Below are 21,096 nucleotides of genomic sequence, written 5' to 3'. Positions count from 1 at the left end.
TTTAAATCTGGGATTTGGTCTGGCAATTTTTTATATGTAAAGTAAGAGATTTCATTTATGTATTGTCAGCAATATCATAGAGCAGGCTTTAAACATATTAATTTCCTCTAAATCCTTTTTTTTCCAGATTGTGGATGTCTTTATGGAATACAATCTAATTCAGCAGTGTACTGCATTCTTGCTTGATGCCCTGAAGAATAATCGCCCATCTGAAGGTCCTTTACAGACACGGTTGCTTGAGATGAACCTTATGCATGCACCTCAGGTATGTTTTTTCCTGTTTGTTTTTAGGCATGTTTCCAACATTGTTTTAGTAGTTAATTAGAGCTGCATAGATTAAGCTATTTGAAGCTACTGAGATGCCTTTGTACTCTCTCCTTTGTTAATTGACTACTGAATCTTCATGTGTAATCTAGGTATAGAATTATTAATATAAATGGGGTATAAAATAAATTTGTCCTATTTGTGTTTTTATAGGTTGCAGATGCTATTCTAGGGAATCAGATGTTTACACATTATGACCGGGCTCATATTGCTCAGCTGTGTGAAAAGGCTGGTCTACTGCAGCGTGCATTAGAACACTTCACTGATTTATATGACATAAAACGTGCAGTTGTTCACACCCATCTTCTTAACCCTGAGGTATTACAGTCTTACCTAACAGAAGCTATTATGATTAATAGGTTTATTGAAAATTTGTTTGTAGCACTGAATAATAGTAATTTCATTCCACCATTAGGTTCAATGTTATTTTATTTATTTATTTATTTATTTATTTATTTATTTATTTATTTATTTATTTACCTACCTACCTACCTACCTACCTACCTACCTACCTACCTGCCTGCCTGTTTATTTTGTCCTCTAGTGGTTAGTGAATTACTTTGGGTCCTTATCAGTAGAAGACTCCCTAGAATGCCTCAGGGCCATGCTGTCTGCCAATATTCGTCAGAATCTGCAGATCTGTGTTCAAGTGGCTTCCAAGTATCACGAACAACTGTCAACTCAATCTCTGATTGAACTTTTTGAATCTTTCAAGAGTTTTGAAGGTAATTAAGAGTTTCTGAATTGTTTTAAATTAAGATAGCCAAGAGGGGGTTTTGTTACAATCATGGGCTGTTGGAAATTCTTTCTACAAGATCAGTTTTATGGGATAGTTTTGAGTTTTATTTAATAAATGTCAACTCTTTTGTGCCGAGTTCTGGGGATGTGCAGTGAACGAGACTGTCTGCTTGGATATTTTAGAGATGAATTAAAGGCAGAATTTTAAGACCCAAATATATGTAGTAGCTTTGTCAGAATTGTATAAAATAAAAATACAAATGATGAAGTATAATAAGATTTCATGCTTATGTTGTCTGAATCTTACAGTGGCAAATGTTTCTAGCCAAGGACATTTTGTGACTTGTCACTATATACTGGGTTTTCTCCATCTTTGCACTATAGTTAATTTAGGCTGGATAATTTATTTCGGGGGTGGGTTGTCATGTGCATGCAGGATATTCAGTAGCATCCGTGGCTTCTGCCCGGTAGATGCTAGTAGCATCAGCTGCACCAGTTGTGGCCACTAAAAGTGTCTTCACACATTGCCAAATGTCTGTCTTCTGGGAAGGAAATCACCTCATTTGAGAATCACTGCTGTACCAAGTACTAAATCACTGTTGGGTTACTCTTGGGTTTATTACCTTTTTTTCCTTCTTTTTGTCATAACTGTTCTCGATAGAAGGAATGAGAGGTTTCTACTAGTTTTCTCTTTCTGTATGTTAACTATGCACTAAATTGATTTTGTTCATTCAAGTACAGTATCTAATAGCCACGTGTAGCCACATAAAGTAATTAAAATTGAATACAATTAAAATTTTAGATCTTTAGTCACAGTAGCCACATTTCAGGTGCTTAATAGCTGCATGTGGTTAGCAGCTCCCATGTTGGACAGTGCAGATCTAGAACATTTTCATCATTGTAGAATGTTCTGTTGGGCAGCACTGTATTAAATTCTTTTCAAACTGCTTTTGTGTTTTTCCTATTAACTACATATAGGAAAAACCTGCTATAGGGGACATTTAAAATTTCTCATAGGGAATATGGTGTGATTTTTAGCTTTCATACTAAGTAGCTGTCCCCCTATTTCTCAACTACTAGAAGACATTGAATTGTTCTGTAGGGATTAAAGTGCAAGTCCATTTATTGAACTGATTACTAGATTAATTAGTATTCTTAATTGAGCTATTCTTAATTGAGCGTTTTGAGCAACCAGTTTGGGGGGGGTGCTTATTCAACATAACTTTTTAAACTGAGGTATAATTGTCATAGTATTTTTTAATTGCTTAAATATTTTTCAGTTCTATCATTCTCAGAGGTGTATGTATCCTTAATTTCAGTTATTTGTCTCTTTAAGGTCTCTTTTATTTTCTGGGATCCATTGTTAACTTTAGTCAGGACCCAGATGTGCACTTTAAGTATATTCAGGCAGCTTGCAAGACTGGGCAGATCAAAGAAGTAGAAAGAATCTGCAGAGAAAGCAACTGCTATGATCCTGAGCGAGTCAAGAATTTTCTCAAGGTAAGTGGTTTTGAGTAATGCACTTTCTGGTTGGATTGAAGATCAACAGTTCTACATGGGTTTCATCATAGTATTGATGAATATCTTTATTGAAAATATCTTTTTTTCCCTAAACGGGGAAATTTTTAATATTCTTGTATTTTGTGCTGAATTATTTCTTCCAAATGTGATACTCTATGGTTTCCTCTGAAATAGGGAGGGGAATTGGTAAATAATACCTAAGAATGACGAGCTCTTAAAAAAGAAAAAAAGAATGACCATCTTTTTAAAAGAAGAAAAAAAAAATAGCACTATGTCAAAGGAATTTCCTTTCTTTTATTTCAGTTTTGAAAAGTGGTTGGAGATTCCCCATGTCATTTTAGAATTTCGTGTATGCTCCTTTTGAAGATTAAGATCAGCTTGCCCTCAGTGTCCTTTTCAGGAGCCTCTATTATATACAAAGCATTTTGTTATCTGAGAAACATCAGTTTGCCTCTTATCAAATTAGCTTTTCTCTAGAAACTGAGTGTTAATCATATATAGTTCATTAAACTGAAGGTAAGATCAAACAGAAAAAACCCTCACTCCGTGGCAGTAGTTATAGAGAAGTAAGAACTGCCTGTGTTGGAGTGAAGAGTAATGGTTAAAAGATCTTTAGCTCTTTAAAACATACTTAAGGGCACCTGAATTTGTTTAATGTTTACTTAACTTTATTTATACCCACTAGTTCCATTGTGAAAAAAATAAAACTTCAGAATTGGCATTTGTCGATAAAAATCAGGTAGACTATGGAACACTCAGACTACCCCTTTAAAATATATGTATTTATATATTTCGTATTTGAATTATATAGAATGATTCCGGAAACTATGTATAAAATTCTTAAGTATTTCGTGCCTTTTGGAAGCATTTTACCTTGAAACTAAAACCAAAATGTTTATTTTGTAATTCAGTAAAAAACATAGGCTTTTCCTATTCCTACACTGTTATTTTGGATAATCTATGGTTTTATTAACTGCTCCTTTGAAGAATCACTACTGGGTTCTAGATTAAATAGCTAAACTCTTAGAGGTTTTCGTGTAATGTAGTAGTTAAAATGTAGAAGTTGCCCCATAGTTTAGATGAAAAGATAAACACTCCCCCAGAGTATAACTTTATAATATCTTGGCCATCATGAGTATTCTGAGTAGCCTGGCCAGTCTGATGTATTTGAATCCATGTCTTTCTGGTGTCAAAAAGCCCTCCAAAGGAGAAGTATTTGATACTTCATGCTTGACTAGAGTATCCATGACAATAGTTCACTTCCTCCTTTGAGTATCGGCACTGTTTCCTTTTTTTAAAAATACTACCAGACTCTTACACTATCTTTTTTATTGTTAGGAAGCTCTTGACTGTTAAGCTTCAGTTGTCATTTCTTTAGAATTGTGTTTTGTATTTTTGAGTCGTTTATGTGCAAAACGAGACTAAATTAACTTTTTCACTTAATTATCTTAAACTTAAAAAAAAAAAAAAAGATCTTCTGGATTCTAGCATGGTGCAGTCATAGGTTGCTTAGCCCCCCTGAGATGTAATGAGAGAGGACTCCCCTTCCATACATCACACTATGAATTAGGTGCAGATCTGGTAGAGTAGGGAAATGGATATGGATTTTGGGCTTTTAAACTAGTCAGACCTGGTTCAAATTCTATTTCTGTTATTAGCTATTATTCAGTATCTGTCTGTTATCTCAGGCAAATTAACTAGTATGCCTTAGTCTTGGTTTCTCCAACCAGAAGCTGTGTTGATCAAGTTAAGTACCTTGTATGCCATAGGTGTTCAAGTGATAACTCTTGTTAATGTACTGTATTGGTGGGCCTGAAAATAAGGTAGAATCAGCCTACATATGCTCTCTTTCTATCAGGCAGGTTTTCTTTTTGGTTTTAAGTTATTCCTGACTTTGTGAAGGAATTTTAATTCCAGCCTAAATTAGATGTAAACCTCGTGTCTTATCTTCAGTCTGAGATGGAAGCTCAGTACTAAGATGCTACTGTTGTTTTCAACCTTTCACCTCAGTGGTAAGAATGAACATACTAGGCCCTTTACTCACTTTACTTATTGACCTGTATAGTGTAGCTACAATGCTGCATCTCATCATCACTGTCATTAAACTTCAGTTTGGAGGTATTAGCTATATGAGAATTGGTGGTATAAGTAAATTGTGGTAAGAAAAGTAATCTTGAACATTGAAGTGCCAATTACATGTTAGCCACCAGGAATACAGAGATTGGTAGATTATGACTTCTCTTTAAAGTAGCTTGTGAGCCAGGATGAAATGATATCATTAGCATCATCTGACTCACGCATTAACCCTGTGGAACTGTGGCTGTCTGTAGAAAGCATGGAACTGTTCTTCAGACCCCTGATGTGCTTCCTGCTGCCTTTGATCTTATTTTTTATCCTTTTTCTTTTTCTGGTTGTATTTACGCCATACTTGCCTGCTTGTTATTCCTGCACCTCCCTGCCTCTCCTGCCTCAGGACCTTTGCTTGTGCCCCTTTCTACTTTTTATTTCCCTTCAAATCTTCATGACCAGGATCTTTTACCTTCGTTCAGGTTTCTGATGAAATGTCATGAGAACGGATGATGTCTCAGCTTACCCTTCTTAGAATAAAACCTATGCCTATTCCATCCTGCCCTCCCCCATATCCTGCTTTATTTTTCTTTAGAACATTTAACACTATAAGACATTGTTTTTTCCCCCCTAGAACATAAGTTCCTTGAGGGAATGCTGCAGTGCATAAGAACAGTGTCTGATATGGAGGTACTCAGTAAATATTAGTTAAGTGAATAACTTAATGTTTAAGAAAACCTCTGAATGTGTTTATATAATTTCAGTTTTGATCTTAAAATCTTTAACCATAATTGCTAATGGGTAGCCTTTTATTTTAGTAAATAATTAAAAATATTAATAGCATCACTGTCATGTATGAAATCATGTGCAAATTTAGGCAATCAAAAAAATACTAGTTTTTATCTACTTTTTCAATCTTAAATTGTCTTTGCCAGCAGAAATTTTAAACACTCATGCATGAGAATAGAACATCTAAGTAATCTTACATACTTCCAAGTGTATTTCCTAAGTGGTAAAATAAAGTCTATAATATTTTATGTGGTTATTAAAGAGAGTAAAGAGGACTAGTGTGTTGATCCACTTTTTGATGTTCATTTAGTAGGAAAAACTTGGCCAACTGAAATCTTTTGGATAGGTAGATCCAGCATTTTGTCTAGAAATGATTCTAGCAGCTATTAGTAGAGAGTTTCCATGGTGCTAAATAAATAACAACACATGCTTTAGACTTTCCTTAATGTGAAAAATCTGCAGCTGGACTTCCACTTCAGATTTACAGCCATTTTGATTTTTTTATTCCAGGATTTCTCCTGACTCCTAGATTTAGTTTGGTGTTACACTCTGGTCACTTCATAGGCTAATTTTCAGTTACTTATAATTGGATGAGTGATATGTGCTAAACTTAGGAACCATTTTTTTGTAACATTGCAAATGTTCTTAGTGGCTGTCCATTGGGGAAAGTCCTATCCTGCTTAGTTCTCCTTGCTTAGTAGACTGTCATAGAGGAATCATTTATTGAGGAATGTTTTACTTTGTATAAATGAATTCCTGATGGAAACTGTTGTTTTTTGTGCTGTACCTTATGTCTGTGGAATGTAACAGGACATGTATCAGGTAAATGCCCAGTGTAGGTCTTATCTACCTGTCTGTAACATCTGTGTAAATCTGTAAGTAGGATTATAGCTTGGTATTTGTAATGGTAAAAGCAACTGGTAATTTAAAGATGTCTTTTCTTTATGTGCTTTTTTCTTTTTTTAACCTTTTTCTTATCACAGCAGCATGTGGTATATTCGTGGCTGTCACCATTATGCTGCTCCTTGTAGGCTTTATCGTAATAGTGTTAGGGGCTAGCCATATAGATTGGAATTTGGGAGGGGTAAAAAATCACTAGTTTGAAACAACTATGAGCCATTTTTGCCATTTTGACAATGTGACTGTAATTCTTAAATCAACACTCAATTCAGTTGAAATGTTACTGTTAAAGTCCCCAGTGTGATGATTTTCTATCCTGAATGCCACTGGTGGCTCACAAATCTTAATTTGTTACTTTTTTTTGGTAAATGGTATATGTGGAAAGGACCTTTATGTGAGCCTCTCCCACCAGCGTAGAACAGATTCCCCTATTTTACATAGATTCGATAGCTCACAGAAGGAGACAATTACGGCTTTTTTTTGTTGTTCTTTTTTCAGGAAGCGAAGCTAACAGATCAGTTACCACTTATCATTGTGTGTGATCGGTTTGACTTTGTTCATGATTTGGTGCTCTATTTATATAGAAATAATCTTCAAAAGTATATAGAGATATACGTACAGAAGGTAAGTAATACTTAAAAGTACCATATTGTAGATTGTACTTCTCACACTATGGAAATCTTCATATCTTTTTGAAACTCTGTACATAATGGGAGTGGTCTGCTACAGTGGCTTTCAACTTTTTTTTTCCCCTTCAGAAAAAGGGGAATCCTTATTTAGATTAGAATTTTACATTCAGGTATAAGTTTGTAAACCAGAACAAGCTGCTGTAGATGAAAAAGTTGGGTGACACCTACACACAACTTACTTGGTGACCTAACCCCTGAGGTGTTCGTGTGGAAGCCATAGACTTTTAAAGCACAGTAAAACCATCTTAAATACTGATCTTAGAAACTTTACCTTCTAACTCCAGAAATCGAAAGGCAGTTCTGCTGTAATGGAGGCCTTTAAATTAGTCTTCTGTACACATTCTGTGACTGTAGCTTCTTTGGACTTACTTAATTTATGTGGAGCGATGCTGAGGTAATTATTTAACCAAGCCACACTTCCTGCTAACTTTTCCTGTCTACTTGCAAATTTAAACTCTCGGTTTATTACTGAATTTTAAACTGAGCTAAAAAGGGGAAATGAGTTTAATTTTTTTAAAACTTCTTTATGCTTTCTTTGCTTATTAAAGATAACGACATTTTTTTTTTTAACCATAGGTGAATCCGAGTCGACTTCCTGTGGTTATTGGAGGATTGCTTGATGTTGATTGCTCTGAAGATGTCATTAAAAATTTGATTCTTGTTGTAAGAGGTCAATTCTCTACTGATGAGCTTGTAGCTGAGGTTGAAAAAAGAAACAGGTGTGGTACCATTTTGACCTATATAACTGGGATAAATCAGTCTCTCTTAGCTTGGTAATGGATAAAAATACAACCTGTCAGTTGCCTAAAAGCTGTTTAATGTGGATCGTGATTCCCTGGAGACATCTAATTTAGAAGTGATAAGTTAGCTGTAGGTGCTGAAAGAAATCTGTTTTCTAAAACATTACAGCTTTGTCATATAGACATTATTTGCATGTTTTTAATTACAGCTGTGTGATTTGACTGTTTTTAATGTAAACTATGTAAAAGCCTCTTTTTACTTAGTTACAGTACCACTATTTTAGTAACTGATTCTTCTCTGATTAATTTTTCTCAAGTATAATGAGAGAAAAGGGTCCCTGCATAACTCTGGGGTTAAACTGATTTTTAATTTGAACCTTAATGTGATAATATGAATTCTGAATTTCCAATAGAGGAAATTTCTAAAATTTTTTTCTAAAAATTTATTGTACCATGAAGTCTTTTTTTTTAGCTGGGACATTTTGATGAACTAGTATGTTTAGAAAGTGTGGATAGAGTAAATGAGATTGGCGGGTTGGTATAATAGTGGGAAATTACTCTGGCTTTGAAAGATAACGAGAAACCCTATGGGATTTAATTTTAACCGGGGTTGGTATAGGTGTCCTAATAATGGTATTCATACAATTTATATTTGAATATTACAAACATAGAAAAATTCTGTACTTAAGTACAATGGAGATCTAGAATACTGATTTTAAAAGCTTGAGCCTAATTTGAACTGATTATAGGTCATAACAATTTAATATTTAGAAGGAGGTTTCAGTTGACTCTTAAATCTTAATACCTGAAAACAATCTTGTTTGTTGTGTATTCTAAGTCAATAACCAGATAGAGCTAGACAATTTGGTCTTTAAGTTACAAGTTATATTGTGATAAACTAGATTCACACCTGAGTCACTAGTCTAAATGTGCCTTAGCTAATCTATATTCTTTCGATTGCCATGGCATATCTGCTTGGATTGCATGTGTTTATAGGATCTTGAATTTTTGCCTTAATACAAAAGTTGTGTCTTTACCCTAATGGGAGTGTATTCAAAATAACTACATGAATTTGGTAGCCAAAATATGGCCTACTGTTTTTCCTCTGGGTGCTTGTAATACTTAACCATGGTCAAAAGAGTGTTAGTCATCAGGACCATTGAAACATAAGCTACAATGTAGTGAAACCATGATCCTTGGTGGAGTGATCATATGACTGGCAGTATTATTAAACCTAGAGTGTTTTTTTTTTTTTTTTCTTTTTAAACCTAGAGTTTCTAATGCTACCAGATTTTTTCCCATTGTGTATTTAGGGTACTGACCCCTGTGGCTATAGGTAATGTCTGTTAATTGTGTTAAAATTATAAGAAACCTTAGGTAATCTGGCCTTTTTTCTCATACCACATACTCTTCTTCCAAATATCTAGATATTTTGTCCAGTATAAAAAAGAACAACATGAATCTGTGAATCTCTTCTTTCTATATTCTATCTAGATAATGTGGCAGGTAGGTCTAGGAGACTCTAAGGCTATCTTCTGTGTAATGGGCAAATCATTTAATCATCTCTGAAACTTAATTTCCCAGTTGGTAATGGAATTTTTGAGAATTCAAAATCATTTATGGGAAAACATTATATACCATATAAGGTACTTCTGTATTTAGCATGTCAAGAGTTGTGTGTGTTTTGTTTTGTTTTTTTATAATACAGCATGTGTGGTTTTGTGTGTATGTGTGTGTGTATGTGTGTGTGTTTTTTTTTAATACTAGATTGAAACTGCTTCTGCCTTGGCTAGAGGCCAGAATTCATGAGGGCTGTGAGGAGCCTGCTACTCACAACGCATTAGCCAAAATCTACATAGACAGTAATAACAACCCAGAGAGATTTCTTCGTGAAAATCCTTATTATGACAGTCGTGTTGTTGGAAAGTATTGTGAGAAGAGAGATCCACATTTGGCTTGTGTTGCTTATGAACGTGGCCAGTGTGATCTGGAACTTATTAATGTGAGTACTAATAGCTGAATGTGTACAGAGAGAAGGCTGCATTTTTTAAAACCTGTTGCATAATGTTAAATTAGTGAATTTTGAGTTTAACAGTGGCTTTAGGTAATACAGAGCATTTCTTGTAGATGAGTGCTTTTTTAAAAAACTTTATTTGACAATAATTGTGAATTTAAAGTGGCCAAAATAACAGATTAAGTCTATCTTCACTTATTAACATTTTAATCCAGTAGTTTTCTCACTGTGTTTTATACATTGTCTCATACATAAACACACATACGCACCATACATATGTATATGTGTGCACATAGGAGAGTAAGTTGCATACCTCTTCAGTGTATAATCCTAAGAGTAAGGAATTCTGTTTCATAACCACACTGTAGATACCAACTTTAGTTATTTTGACACTGATAGAATACTTTAATACCTGTTTTAGTCTAGTTTTGTCATTGACCCAGTCAGTGACATTTTATAACATTTTTTTCCTTTTAGTATAGGATTACATATTGAATTTTAATTACAACTTGGTTGTGACTTATTCATGTTTATATGTAAAAGTAATGGATTTTTTCCCAATGAAACAATAAAAAGCGTGTATTTATATAAAGGAAATAACCTTTAAAGTAGTCAATAAGAAGTCTTTACTTTTTACCTTGAAACTAACCTGTTAATATCTTACTTAGGTTTGCAATGAGAATTCCCTCTTCAAAAGTCTTTCCCGCTATTTGGTACGCCGAAAGGATCCAGAATTATGGGGTAGTGTGCTGCTGGAAAGTAATCCTTACAGGAGACCCCTTATTGACCAGGTAAAATTGGCAAATGTATTCAAGGTTCTTTTTTTTAAATGTTTGTTTATTTTTTGAGAGAGAGTGCATGCAAGTGAGGGAATGGGCAGAGAGAAGAGGGAGAGAGAAATCCCAAGCAGGTTCAACACTTGTCAGCAGAGTCTGATGAGGGGCTGGAACTTGCAAACTGTGAAATCATGACTTGAGCTGAAACCACGAGTCAGGACACTTACCAACTGAACCATCCAGGCACCCCTTAAGTCTCATCTTTTTAACTACAAATAAAACCTTTCCTGTTATCGTATACCCGTATGTACTTAAATGAATCATATTTTACTATAAGAGAAGGCAGTAAAAAAGAATGAAATAAAATTATACTAATACATATACATATGTTTATATATATATATATTTACACACATTGTAAATTGAAAACATTTTTTAAAACCATGAAAAATTTTTTTAAAAAGTAAAAATTGAATGTTGTTATAATGGTTCTTAAATTCTCCTGGTTGAAGTATAAATATGGAAGAGAATAAATCAAAAGCTGTTAATTCTTCATTCCTCTCCTAGGAAGCATTTCTAAGGAAAACTCCCATGTTAGATACAAAGCTTCCTATTAAAGAATTTGGGAGCCATATAACTATCAAAAAATGGAGGAATTAGTTTGTATTGCCACATCTATGTAGTCGAATCATATGTAGTCATTAAAGTGATAATGAGGAGTGGTTATTGTGGATAATGTTTTAATCAGGAAAAAAAGATAGAAATTAGGTAATTAGGGTGATTTTTTTCAGAAGAATGGGTATATGTGGATGATATGGGTATATGTGTATTTGTGTAGAAAACACCTTTGTGTGGAAATGTAAAGGTATTTTTCCTATACCAGATTATTCTCATTAGATAATGTCTTCATAATCACCCTGATTTTTAGTACTTAACTCTATATGTATTCTATAGGTTGTACAGACAGCCTTGTCTGAAACTCAGGACCCTGAAGAAGTGTCAGTAACTGTCAAGGCTTTTATGACTGCAGACCTTCCTAATGAACTCATTGAACTGCTGGAGAAAATTGTCCTTGATAACTCTGTATTCAGTGAACACAGGTATGCTATAAGAAGGGTCCATTGGCTCTTTATATTCAGTCTTTTTTTTTTTTTTTTTTTTTTTAATGTATTTTGAGAGAGAGTGACAGAAAGCGAGCAGGGGAGGGGCAGAGAGAGAGGGAGAGAGAGAATCCCAAGCAGGCTCTACACCATCAGCATGGGGCATGAGGAGGAGCTTGAACTCGCTAATCATGAGGTCATGATCTGAGCCCAAACCAAGAGTCAGATGCTTAACCAGCTGAGCCACCTAGGCACCCCCCTCTTATATTCAGTCTTAAATTGTGGCTTTTCAGTTTTAAGAAGGAACAAAAAGACAAAGACTAGAGAATGTTGTCTGAATTATTACTCTTCTCATACACTCCTCATCCTGCCATTGAGGGAAAAAAAAAAAACAACTCTTCATAGCTGTAGTGTTTATTCTTTATGACTAATAAGCTTTTGAAATAATACATCCAAAAATTTTTTTTCCTTAAAAGGAATTTGCAAAACCTCCTCATCCTCACTGCAATCAAGGCTGACCGTACACGTGTTATGGAGTATATTAACCGCCTGGATAATTATGATGCCCCAGATATTGCCAATATCGCAATCTGCAATGAGTTGTTTGAAGAAGCATTTGCCATTTTCCGGAAATTTGATGTCAATACTTCAGCAGTGCAGGTTGGTCTTCAGATTGCCTAAGTTGATTTACTGAAGGTACTGCCTTCTCTTGATTATTGTATGCTATACAAGCCTGTTAGGCCTGGCATAATTGATGGCTTGGGCAATAGAAAAAGCAATAAAATCCTAACCATTTACATGTAATTGCTGTGTGGCCAGATTCATTCTACTGTAACCCTAATTCAGAAATTGGTTGCCTAGGTCTTGATTGAACATATTGGAAACTTGGACCGGGCATATGAGTTTGCTGAACGCTGCAATGAACCAGCGGTCTGGAGTCAGCTTGCAAAAGCCCAGTTGCAGAAAGGAATGGTGAAAGAAGCCATTGATTCTTACATCAAAGCGGATGATCCTTCATCCTACATGGAAGTTGTTCAGGCTGCCAACACCAGTGGTATGACTTCTTTTATGTGTTTGTGACCTCAGAAATTGTACTGAAGCTACGATTAGCCCTAAGCATTGGGACATCGGTCTGTTCTGAATTTATATAGGAGTTAGATATTGCACGGTTACTTGTGAAGACATTTAGCACTCCATCTTAGTCCACATACAGAAAGGCTGCATTTTGTGAACTTACAAAGTCCATAGGGAAGATTAAAATTCTCATAAAATTCTGATTGAATTCTAATCTTACAACTTTAAGGAAAAGGATAATTAATAAAGGGGGAATTCAGCTGTTAATTTGGTCAGTGATAATACAGAAACAGAACAGGAATTTTGCCATTTTAGATGCATTTCATTGTTTAGATTTGTTATTTTCTATATTAGTTCCTTAAAAAGAAAATTAACAATAATTTTCATTTACTTGAGTGAAAAATGTTAGGATATTAGTGTTTGGATTTATTTTCTTCTTTATACCTAGGAAACTGGGAAGAACTAGTGAAGTACTTGCAGATGGCCCGAAAGAAGGCTCGTGAATCCTATGTGGAGACAGAATTGATATTTGCACTGGCTAAAACAAACCGCCTTGCAGAGTTGGAAGAGTTCATCAATGGGCCAAATAATGCTCATATCCAACAAGTGGGTTTCCTGTTCAGATTTTTTCAAAGTGTAGAAGTCAACTGTTAAGCAACTTTTTATTAGTAGGATCAACCCATCACAACTGATGATTCCAAAGGAAATACAGTGTTTATCAGTATTAAATTGAATTGTGACTTTGGAATGAGGATTGAGTTTAGGCCTACCAAAAATGGATTGTGTTTATTTGCGTTTGTTTGTTTCAGGTTGGTGATCGTTGTTATGATGAAAAAATGTATGATGCTGCTAAATTACTGTACAACAATGTCTCCAATTTTGGACGCTTGGCATCTACCCTCGTTCACCTGGGTGAATATCAGGCAGCTGTTGATGGAGCTAGGAAAGCTAATAGTACTCGAACATGGAAAGAGGTAATCTCAATACCAGTTTGAATGAAGAATTCAGATGTTTAGAAATCTCTTTAAACTGATTAATTGAATTAACCAGCCATGTTTACATTTGAGTTTATGTAGTTGAAATTTTTGTTATAGGTCTGCTTCGCCTGTGTAGATGGCAAGGAGTTCCGTCTAGCTCAAATGTGTGGGCTTCATATTGTAGTACATGCAGATGAATTGGAGGAACTTATCAACTACTATCAGGTAATGAACAAGAGTCTTTTATTAGTTGAGATCTATTGCCACAGATAGTCTTAAACTTTAATCGTGTATTTCCCTTATTCAGGACCGAGGATACTTTGAAGAACTGATAACCATGTTGGAAGCAGCACTGGGACTTGAGCGAGCTCATATGGGAATGTTTACCGAATTAGCTATTCTATATTCTAAATTTAAGCCACAGAAAATGAGGGAGCATCTGGAGCTGTTCTGGTCCAGAGTGAATATTCCTAAGGTAATCAGCCTTTTAACATTGTGAGGTGGCTCTGTAGCTATAACTGAAACTTTAATGGGTTGCCTGGGTGGCTCAGTCGATTAAGTGTCCCAGCTCTTCGTTTCGGCTCATGTCATGATCTCATGGTTTGTGCGTTTAGGCCCACTTCAGGCTCTGCACTGACAGTGTGGAGCTTGCTTAGGATTCTCTCTCCCTTTCTCTACCCCTCACCCATTTGCAACATGTGCACATGTGTGCATGCTCTCTCTTTCTCTCAAATAAACTTTCCTTCCTCTGTTTTTTTCTTTTTCTTTTTTAAGCTTTAGCTAGAATTACAGACCCATATCTAAAGCAATTAAATCTCTCTTACATAGGTGCTTAGAGCTGCAGAACAAGCTCATCTCTGGGCAGAATTGGTGTTTTTGTATGACAAGTATGAAGAGTATGATAATGCCATAATTACTATGATGAACCATCCAACTGATGCATGGAAAGAAGGGCAGTTCAAAGATATTATTACCAAGGTGTGTATCTTCTTCAGAAGATACAAGCTTCAAAAGGAGCTCATTAGTAAATAACTCAACTTCTATGTGGACTTTTCCCACTTTAGGTTGCCAATGTGGAACTATACTACAGAGCAATACAGTTCTACCTAGAATTCAAGCCTCTGTTGTTAAATGATTTGCTGATGGTGCTGTCTCCACGGTTGGATCATACTCGTGCTGTCAATTATTTCAGCAAGGTAATTTTTAAAAACTTCAAAACCTCATAGTAGGGAGCTAAGACTTACATTGGTAACTTTTGTCTGTGGAACTTTAAGGATGTATTATGTTTGTAAAACACTCTTTATTTTAAAGGTTAAACAGCTACCACTGGTGAAACCATATTTGCGTTCAGTTCAAAACCACAACAACAAGTCTGTGAATGAATCACTGAACAACCTCTTTATTACCGAAGAAGATTATCAGGTAAAACTTTTAGTTCTTGCATATATTCTCAAAATTCAGGTTATAATTGGGTTGTTGGTATGTTTTTGAGTAAAACCCATTATCCCTTAGGTTTGTAAACAGTAGGTACTTGTATGCCTCGGATCTAACTTAGTGGTGTTTTCAGGATCAATAAATCTGACTTTTAAGTGCAAAGTTTGCAGAATTTTGCTTAGATCTTGTCTTGGTTAATGCTTTAGAAAAAATGTTATGGTTACTTCATCCCTAAACATCTTGATTGTAGGCAGGGTTCAAAGAGTTTTGGATTTTTTTAACTAGTCTATAAAACTGATTTGGTATTAAGTGTATTTATTCACTGCTTTTCTTGCCCTGTAGCGTATTAGTATCTGTCTTTTAACAAACTTGCCTTTGTGAAGAATTTTGCAAAAACAAAATTACAGTTAAGGTTAAGCTAGTTGCCTTTTTTTCTTTCTCTTATTACCAACAAATGATGGGTTCAGATCCCATGCTTAGCTATATGACTAACTACCATGTCACGTTGTATCAGAAGTTTCTCTGAAACATAAAATCTTACCCTCCAAATTACAAATCCTGCCATTTTCATAACTATTCAAAGTTTTGATACTGAAAACCTTGGAGAAAAGTACAGAAATTTTGTAGTACCTTTGAAGATTTTTGTTATACAGTCAGATTGAAGAACCTTGATACTTGTTCAGCTTACAACTTTCTGGTTTGATGCTTGAATCTAGGCTGTCATATTACAATGCTCATTGGTCAAGTTGTATTCTATACATACACATCATACAGCATATTGATCACATCATATACAGTCAGTCATATACAGTAGTGGCTCCTTGATCAAGAATCATGGAATAAATTTTAAACTAAAATGAAACTGATTTGGCATTGGATGGCTTTTTTTTTTTTTCTTTTTTTTAAGGCTCTGCGAACATCTATAGATGCTTATGACAACTTTGACAATATCTCACTTGCTCAGCGTTTGGAAAAACATGAACTCATTGAGTTCAGAAGAATTGCTGCTTATCTCTTCAAAGGCAACAACCGCTGGAAACAGAGTGTAGAGCTGTGCAAGAAAGACAGCCTGTACAAGGTGGGAATGTTGGTGGGGGCGGGCCTATTAAGTCAAGTACTAGATGGCCTGTTGTAACCCTATAATGGTGTATTAGAAGTGATTACAGGGGCACCTGGGAGGCCCAGTTGGTTAAGTCTCTGACTCATGGTTTCAGTTTAGGTGATGTTTTGACTGAGTTTGAGCCCTGTGTCCAGCTGTGAGCAGAGCCTGCTTGGGATTCTGTCTCTCTCTCTCCCTCTCTCTCCCTCTCTTTCTGCCCCTCTCACGCTCGCTTGTACTTGCTCTCTGTCAAAGTAAATAAATTTAGAAGAAATTAAAAGAGAAGTGATTATGGTCTATATAAGTATTAGTCTTGCAAATGTGAGAATTGTCTTTAAGCCCCCATTTAAGGGAGGTGGTAATTAAGTCAATTTCTTGATTCTAGTGGTCATCTTATGTTCTGTCAAGCCTCTCTCTGTTTAAAAAAAGATTGTTCACCCTATTTTTTTCTTTTCTTTCAACAAATCTTCAATTTAAATGATATAACTGGGATCCCCCACCCCCCATTGTATAATTGGTTTGCCATTTCAGCATATTTGAATTTAATGTTTCACCATCATCCTTTCCTTTGAATAGGATGCAATGCAGTATGCCTCTGAATCTAAAGATACTGAATTGGCTGAAGAACTCCTACAGTGGTTTTTGCAGGAAGAAAAAAGAGAGTGCTTTGGAGCTTGTCTTTTTACCTGTTATGATCTTTTAAGGCCAGATGTTGTCCTTGAAACTGCATGGAGGCACAATATCATGGATTTTGCCATGCCCTATTTCATCCAGGTCATGAAGGAATACTTGACAAAGGTAATGGCGCCTCTGTGTGTATTCAGAACTACTTACCTTGAGGATATGTAAAATTCCACATGCAGGTCTATTTTTTTCAAATTTTCTTTGTCTAGTGGAAGTAAGTCATTTGATTGTCATAAAATATTCTCCAGAAATTTTTGATGTCTGACAAGTGACATTGAATGGAAAAGGGAACTCAAACATGTCAGTATGTTTACCCTCCATGTATTTCTGAGGGTGAATAGTATTACTTCTATATTGTATGTTTGTTTTTTTTTAACATCTGATAACAAAATTTTTTTTTTTCCTGAAAATAACATCTTCCTCAAATCCGTTCTTGTGACTTAGATGTCCGTAACTTAGTAGTATAGATTCCCTTTTTTTTTGGTTGCTTCTTGACTTTAATATGTATGCCTGTTTCTTTTTGGGAAGCAAAATCTTTATTCTTAACATCCTGTTAATTTTCTCAATATTTTGATAGTTTAACCCCTAATTTAAAAAAATCATAGGAGTTTAACATATTACCTAAAAGTGCATTAAACAAGCTGTGGTTATAATCATTTTATTAAATTCACTCCTCTTAGTGTCCCTTTTTGATATCATAATATTTTTTACTCACTAGATCCTCAACAGTTACTAGCTCTTTACTGTAGAACATTTAAAAAAAAAAAAAATGGTCCTAAAGGATCCATTTGTCAAAGCAAAAACATGCTTATTAAATTCGGAGTTTCCCATCTGATCTCTTCAGCATGCCGGAGTAAAGGGGGAAAAACAAAGCACTACTAACGGCCCCCAGTATGAATATTTCTTTAGGCTACCATCTAGTAGATACCATTGTGTCCAGTTATAATTTTTTAAGAATTAACATTTTTGGTATAAAAACTGCTTGAAACCCAGTGTAAGAAAACAGTTGCCTTATATTAGCTATAGATGAGAATAGCTTCTTTTTGTATGCATAATGCCAACTTATGAGACCTGGCTCTAAGCTGCTGTTAACCGAAATGCTGTAAGTTTTACTAGTGATTATGCTGCTTTCTTTCACACTGACTCTAGCACAAATTCTTCTGCAATAAGCTCTGAAGTTTAAAAAAAAGTTCTAAATTTTGCTTCCAGTATGCCCTTTATTTTCACTTTTCTCATGCCTTTTTTAGTGGTTAGATGTTTCTCCCCTAAACCTTTGTTGCTGATTCTACCTTTTTATGCTCAATATGGAATTTGATTTTTTTCTAAGCTGCACCTTCTGAATTCCTTTGCAGGTTGATGCAATAAAGGAAAAGGTGAAAGTTGATTCTTTTCCATCTTTAAGTCTGGAGGACTAAGTCTAAGGAATTTGCATGATTTTTTTCCTTCCTTTTCTACGCTGCTGCTGCTTTTTCCCCCCAATAAATTTTCACTAAAGCCTCTGCAAGTCCCTTGAAACATAACTATAATAGAGCTGTAGGACATTAGTAGATGTTTGCTACTAATCGGCTAATAGGCTTTAGGAAGGGCAGGAGGCTAATCAGTAGTTGGTTCACAGTCTCTCTTAAATGTATTATTGAAAACTGAGCATGGTGAGTTTCCATATTAATTTCCAAAGTTTCAGGAAATTTCTCTTCCCTGTCAGGGTATCTGGACCATAATAGGATTTTCTTAATACTCTAAATAAATTTAAGCAGCCTCTGGTTTTATTTTGTGAGCTTGCCTGACAGTTGTTGAATTTATATATGTATATATATGCCCTAAAAGGCTTTTGGGGTTTTTTTTTTTTTTGGTATTGAAGGACTGTGATCCAGTTTCTGATCTCTTGATTCTTACTAATTTTTTGCTGAAAGTAGATACAAGAGATACTAGCTGCTTCCGAAGAGACTTTCCTCATGTTTCTCCAGGTGTCCAGTTCTTATGGTGCTAGTCCGTTTTCAAGAGGAAACAAAACTTTTTTAATCACGAGAGTAGCTTGCTGTAATTGTTGCTAAGCAACACGGAATATTTCTGTATTTAATGAAGCAATATTAACTTCTTCCTGTAATAAGGGACACCTCTGAAGATACCTAAAATTTGCTTTCATTCATCTGTTGGCTTGTCCAAGGTCAAATTTAGGCACCTCTTGGTTGCTGCTTCCTTCATTGGCTTGTCTCCATCCCAATATAAATGAAACAAACTTACGTCCGTTATCAAATTGTTGTAGTAAAAGGGTGGGAAGGTAAAGGAGAGTTGAAACAAATTTAAAAGATTTTGGGTGGGGGACAATGCCTTGAAATTATGTTGAACCAAACTGGAATCACCATTGGAACTTAGGGCAAACCTGAGTAAAATGCATTGTGTGTGAGGCCCTTCAGCAGCTAGTAAGCAAGGCAGTTAGAAAGCGTGTGTGTGAAAAACAGGTAATTGAACTGCAGTGTTATGCATTGTTTTAAATCAAGCATGTACAACAGTCATTGCAATTACATCATACTACTTTTGAAACTCTTAAAGCATTGCTGTGGGCTGTGTGTGTTTCTTGAGAGCCTGTATAGCAACAGTCATCTTCAGATCTCACTTCTTGCTTCAGTACTTTTGCCTTTTTTTCATGCACACATACACCAGAATAACTGACTGCATGTTAACTTTTCCTCTGCAGCATATTGCAGTCTTTGTGGAAAAGCCTTTTACATTATAGTGAATTTTTAATAGTACAGATGGAACTGATCTCAGTGACACGCTTTACCTGTAATTTTTTTTATCCCTGTAATTTTTCTTTTTATCCAAGGATCAGAAACTTTTGTTACAGCTCTTAACAAAAGCTTGTGTTCATAAAAGCCTTCTCTGCTTTTCTTTTTTGAGCAGTCTAAATTGTGTCAGTGGAAACAAAAATTGGATGTTGCTGTGCCAGAGGCTGTCCCATATTATAGAAAAATAAACTTTTTTTGCTTAGTTTGATGCTATTCCTTCAGAGGTCTTTTTTTCTTTTTTTGCCCTCTGCCCAACCTGCCTATGTGCATGCATGGGCATTGTGATACTGCTAGCTCTTCTTCGAAGTCTTTGGTGTACTTCTGTAACAGGACTTCTTTCTTCAACATCTGACTCAACTTCACCTCTAACATTTAGGTTTAAACACGTGTTCACTTTAGATTCTTGTCCTTGAAAGTCTGGAAATGTATTTTGCAGTGGTGGGGTTTTTTGCTGTTTCATTTTTCTTCTAATAACTTGGAAGTTAAGCACACTCATCCATGTATTTTTTGGTATAACCTCTTTAGCTCACTCTTGGATACTGTTTAGTTAGCAAAACCCCTTGATGGCACAGACTGTGCTTTTAATATTCAAGTAATAATATTTAAGTTTGAATGCCAAACATTGGGTATCTCTCATGGAACTTCTCCATAGTAGTTTTTACTTTGATATTGGGCTACTTTGTAACACATGAACTATTTTAGTCTATAAAAATAGGAAAACTGTAAACAAAAGCAAACCAACCCATCTTCCTAGTGTAGAAAAACTAAATTTTATCTGAAGGTATCTAGAGTCTACCTCAGCTTACATTTGTCAAATTATTCCCTAATAAACTAGAATGCATTAGACTTACATTCTATTAGATATATGTAATATTTAATATGGGACAATTAAAATATGTATAAAATACTGTCCTAACCTTAATAACCTATGTGAAGACTCAAACATACTTTTAAATACTTTCAAAGAGAAAGGAAGGGCTGTTTTAACCTTTTTAGGACCCAGTCTTTATAGTTCTTCACTGACGTCTGCATGTCTTTTTTTGTGAGGGATTTTTCACTATTTACCTTTTTGAGGAACATGCCATGAACATTCATTAAAAGATTTTCCTGTATTCTGCCTCTCATTTTGGCGCGCTCTGAAAACCACTAGGAATAGATCATGTCAGAATTTGAAGTTTTAGTTTTACTTCTAGTATAATGATAGACCAACAAATAATAAGGCTTTCACTGAGATACCAACTTTTTAAAGGTAGTTTAAAAGATAGAGTTTAAAAGGCAGGTAGAAGTTGTATAGCAGATATCCCCTAAGCCCATTGTCCTAATATCCTTTCTTCCCAATTCTTCACAAAATTATAGTACCAGATCATGTTAGTCCTGTAACAAA

The 21,096-nt window shown here is 35.2% G+C and overlaps 1 protein-coding gene across 1 annotated transcript in view; it reads left to right on the top strand.

Annotated features, from left to right (window-relative positions):
• CLTC (clathrin heavy chain) overlaps positions 1-21,096 on the top strand; it is a 66,615-nt gene that overhangs the window by 40,669 nt on the left and 4,850 nt on the right. Inside the window, exons 11-30 of the mRNA XM_042915709.1 lie at positions 128-265; positions 478-642; positions 869-1,049; positions 2,399-2,562; positions 6,838-6,963; positions 7,605-7,747; positions 9,536-9,770; positions 10,451-10,573; positions 11,513-11,658; positions 12,135-12,318; positions 12,520-12,712; positions 13,181-13,338; positions 13,542-13,706; positions 13,827-13,934; positions 14,017-14,184; positions 14,538-14,687; positions 14,774-14,905; positions 15,021-15,131; positions 16,051-16,221; positions 16,819-17,040. Of these exons, the coding sequence (XP_042771643.1) occupies positions 128-265; positions 478-642; positions 869-1,049; positions 2,399-2,562; positions 6,838-6,963; positions 7,605-7,747; positions 9,536-9,770; positions 10,451-10,573; positions 11,513-11,658; positions 12,135-12,318; positions 12,520-12,712; positions 13,181-13,338; positions 13,542-13,706; positions 13,827-13,934; positions 14,017-14,184; positions 14,538-14,687; positions 14,774-14,905; positions 15,021-15,131; positions 16,051-16,221; positions 16,819-17,040 (3,183 nt within the window). The remainder of the gene's footprint in view (positions 1-127; positions 266-477; positions 643-868; positions 1,050-2,398; positions 2,563-6,837; positions 6,964-7,604; positions 7,748-9,535; positions 9,771-10,450; positions 10,574-11,512; positions 11,659-12,134; positions 12,319-12,519; positions 12,713-13,180; positions 13,339-13,541; positions 13,707-13,826; positions 13,935-14,016; positions 14,185-14,537; positions 14,688-14,773; positions 14,906-15,020; positions 15,132-16,050; positions 16,222-16,818; positions 17,041-21,096) is intronic.

The sequence above is a fragment of the Panthera leo genome, chromosome E1 (assembly GCF_018350215.1).
Source record: "Panthera leo isolate Ple1 chromosome E1, P.leo_Ple1_pat1.1, whole genome shotgun sequence".
NCBI classification, from domain to species: Eukaryota; Metazoa; Chordata; class Mammalia; order Carnivora; family Felidae; genus Panthera; species Panthera leo.
Note: the sequence above shows the minus strand (reverse complement) of the source record. Positions and strands in the feature narration are given on the sequence as shown.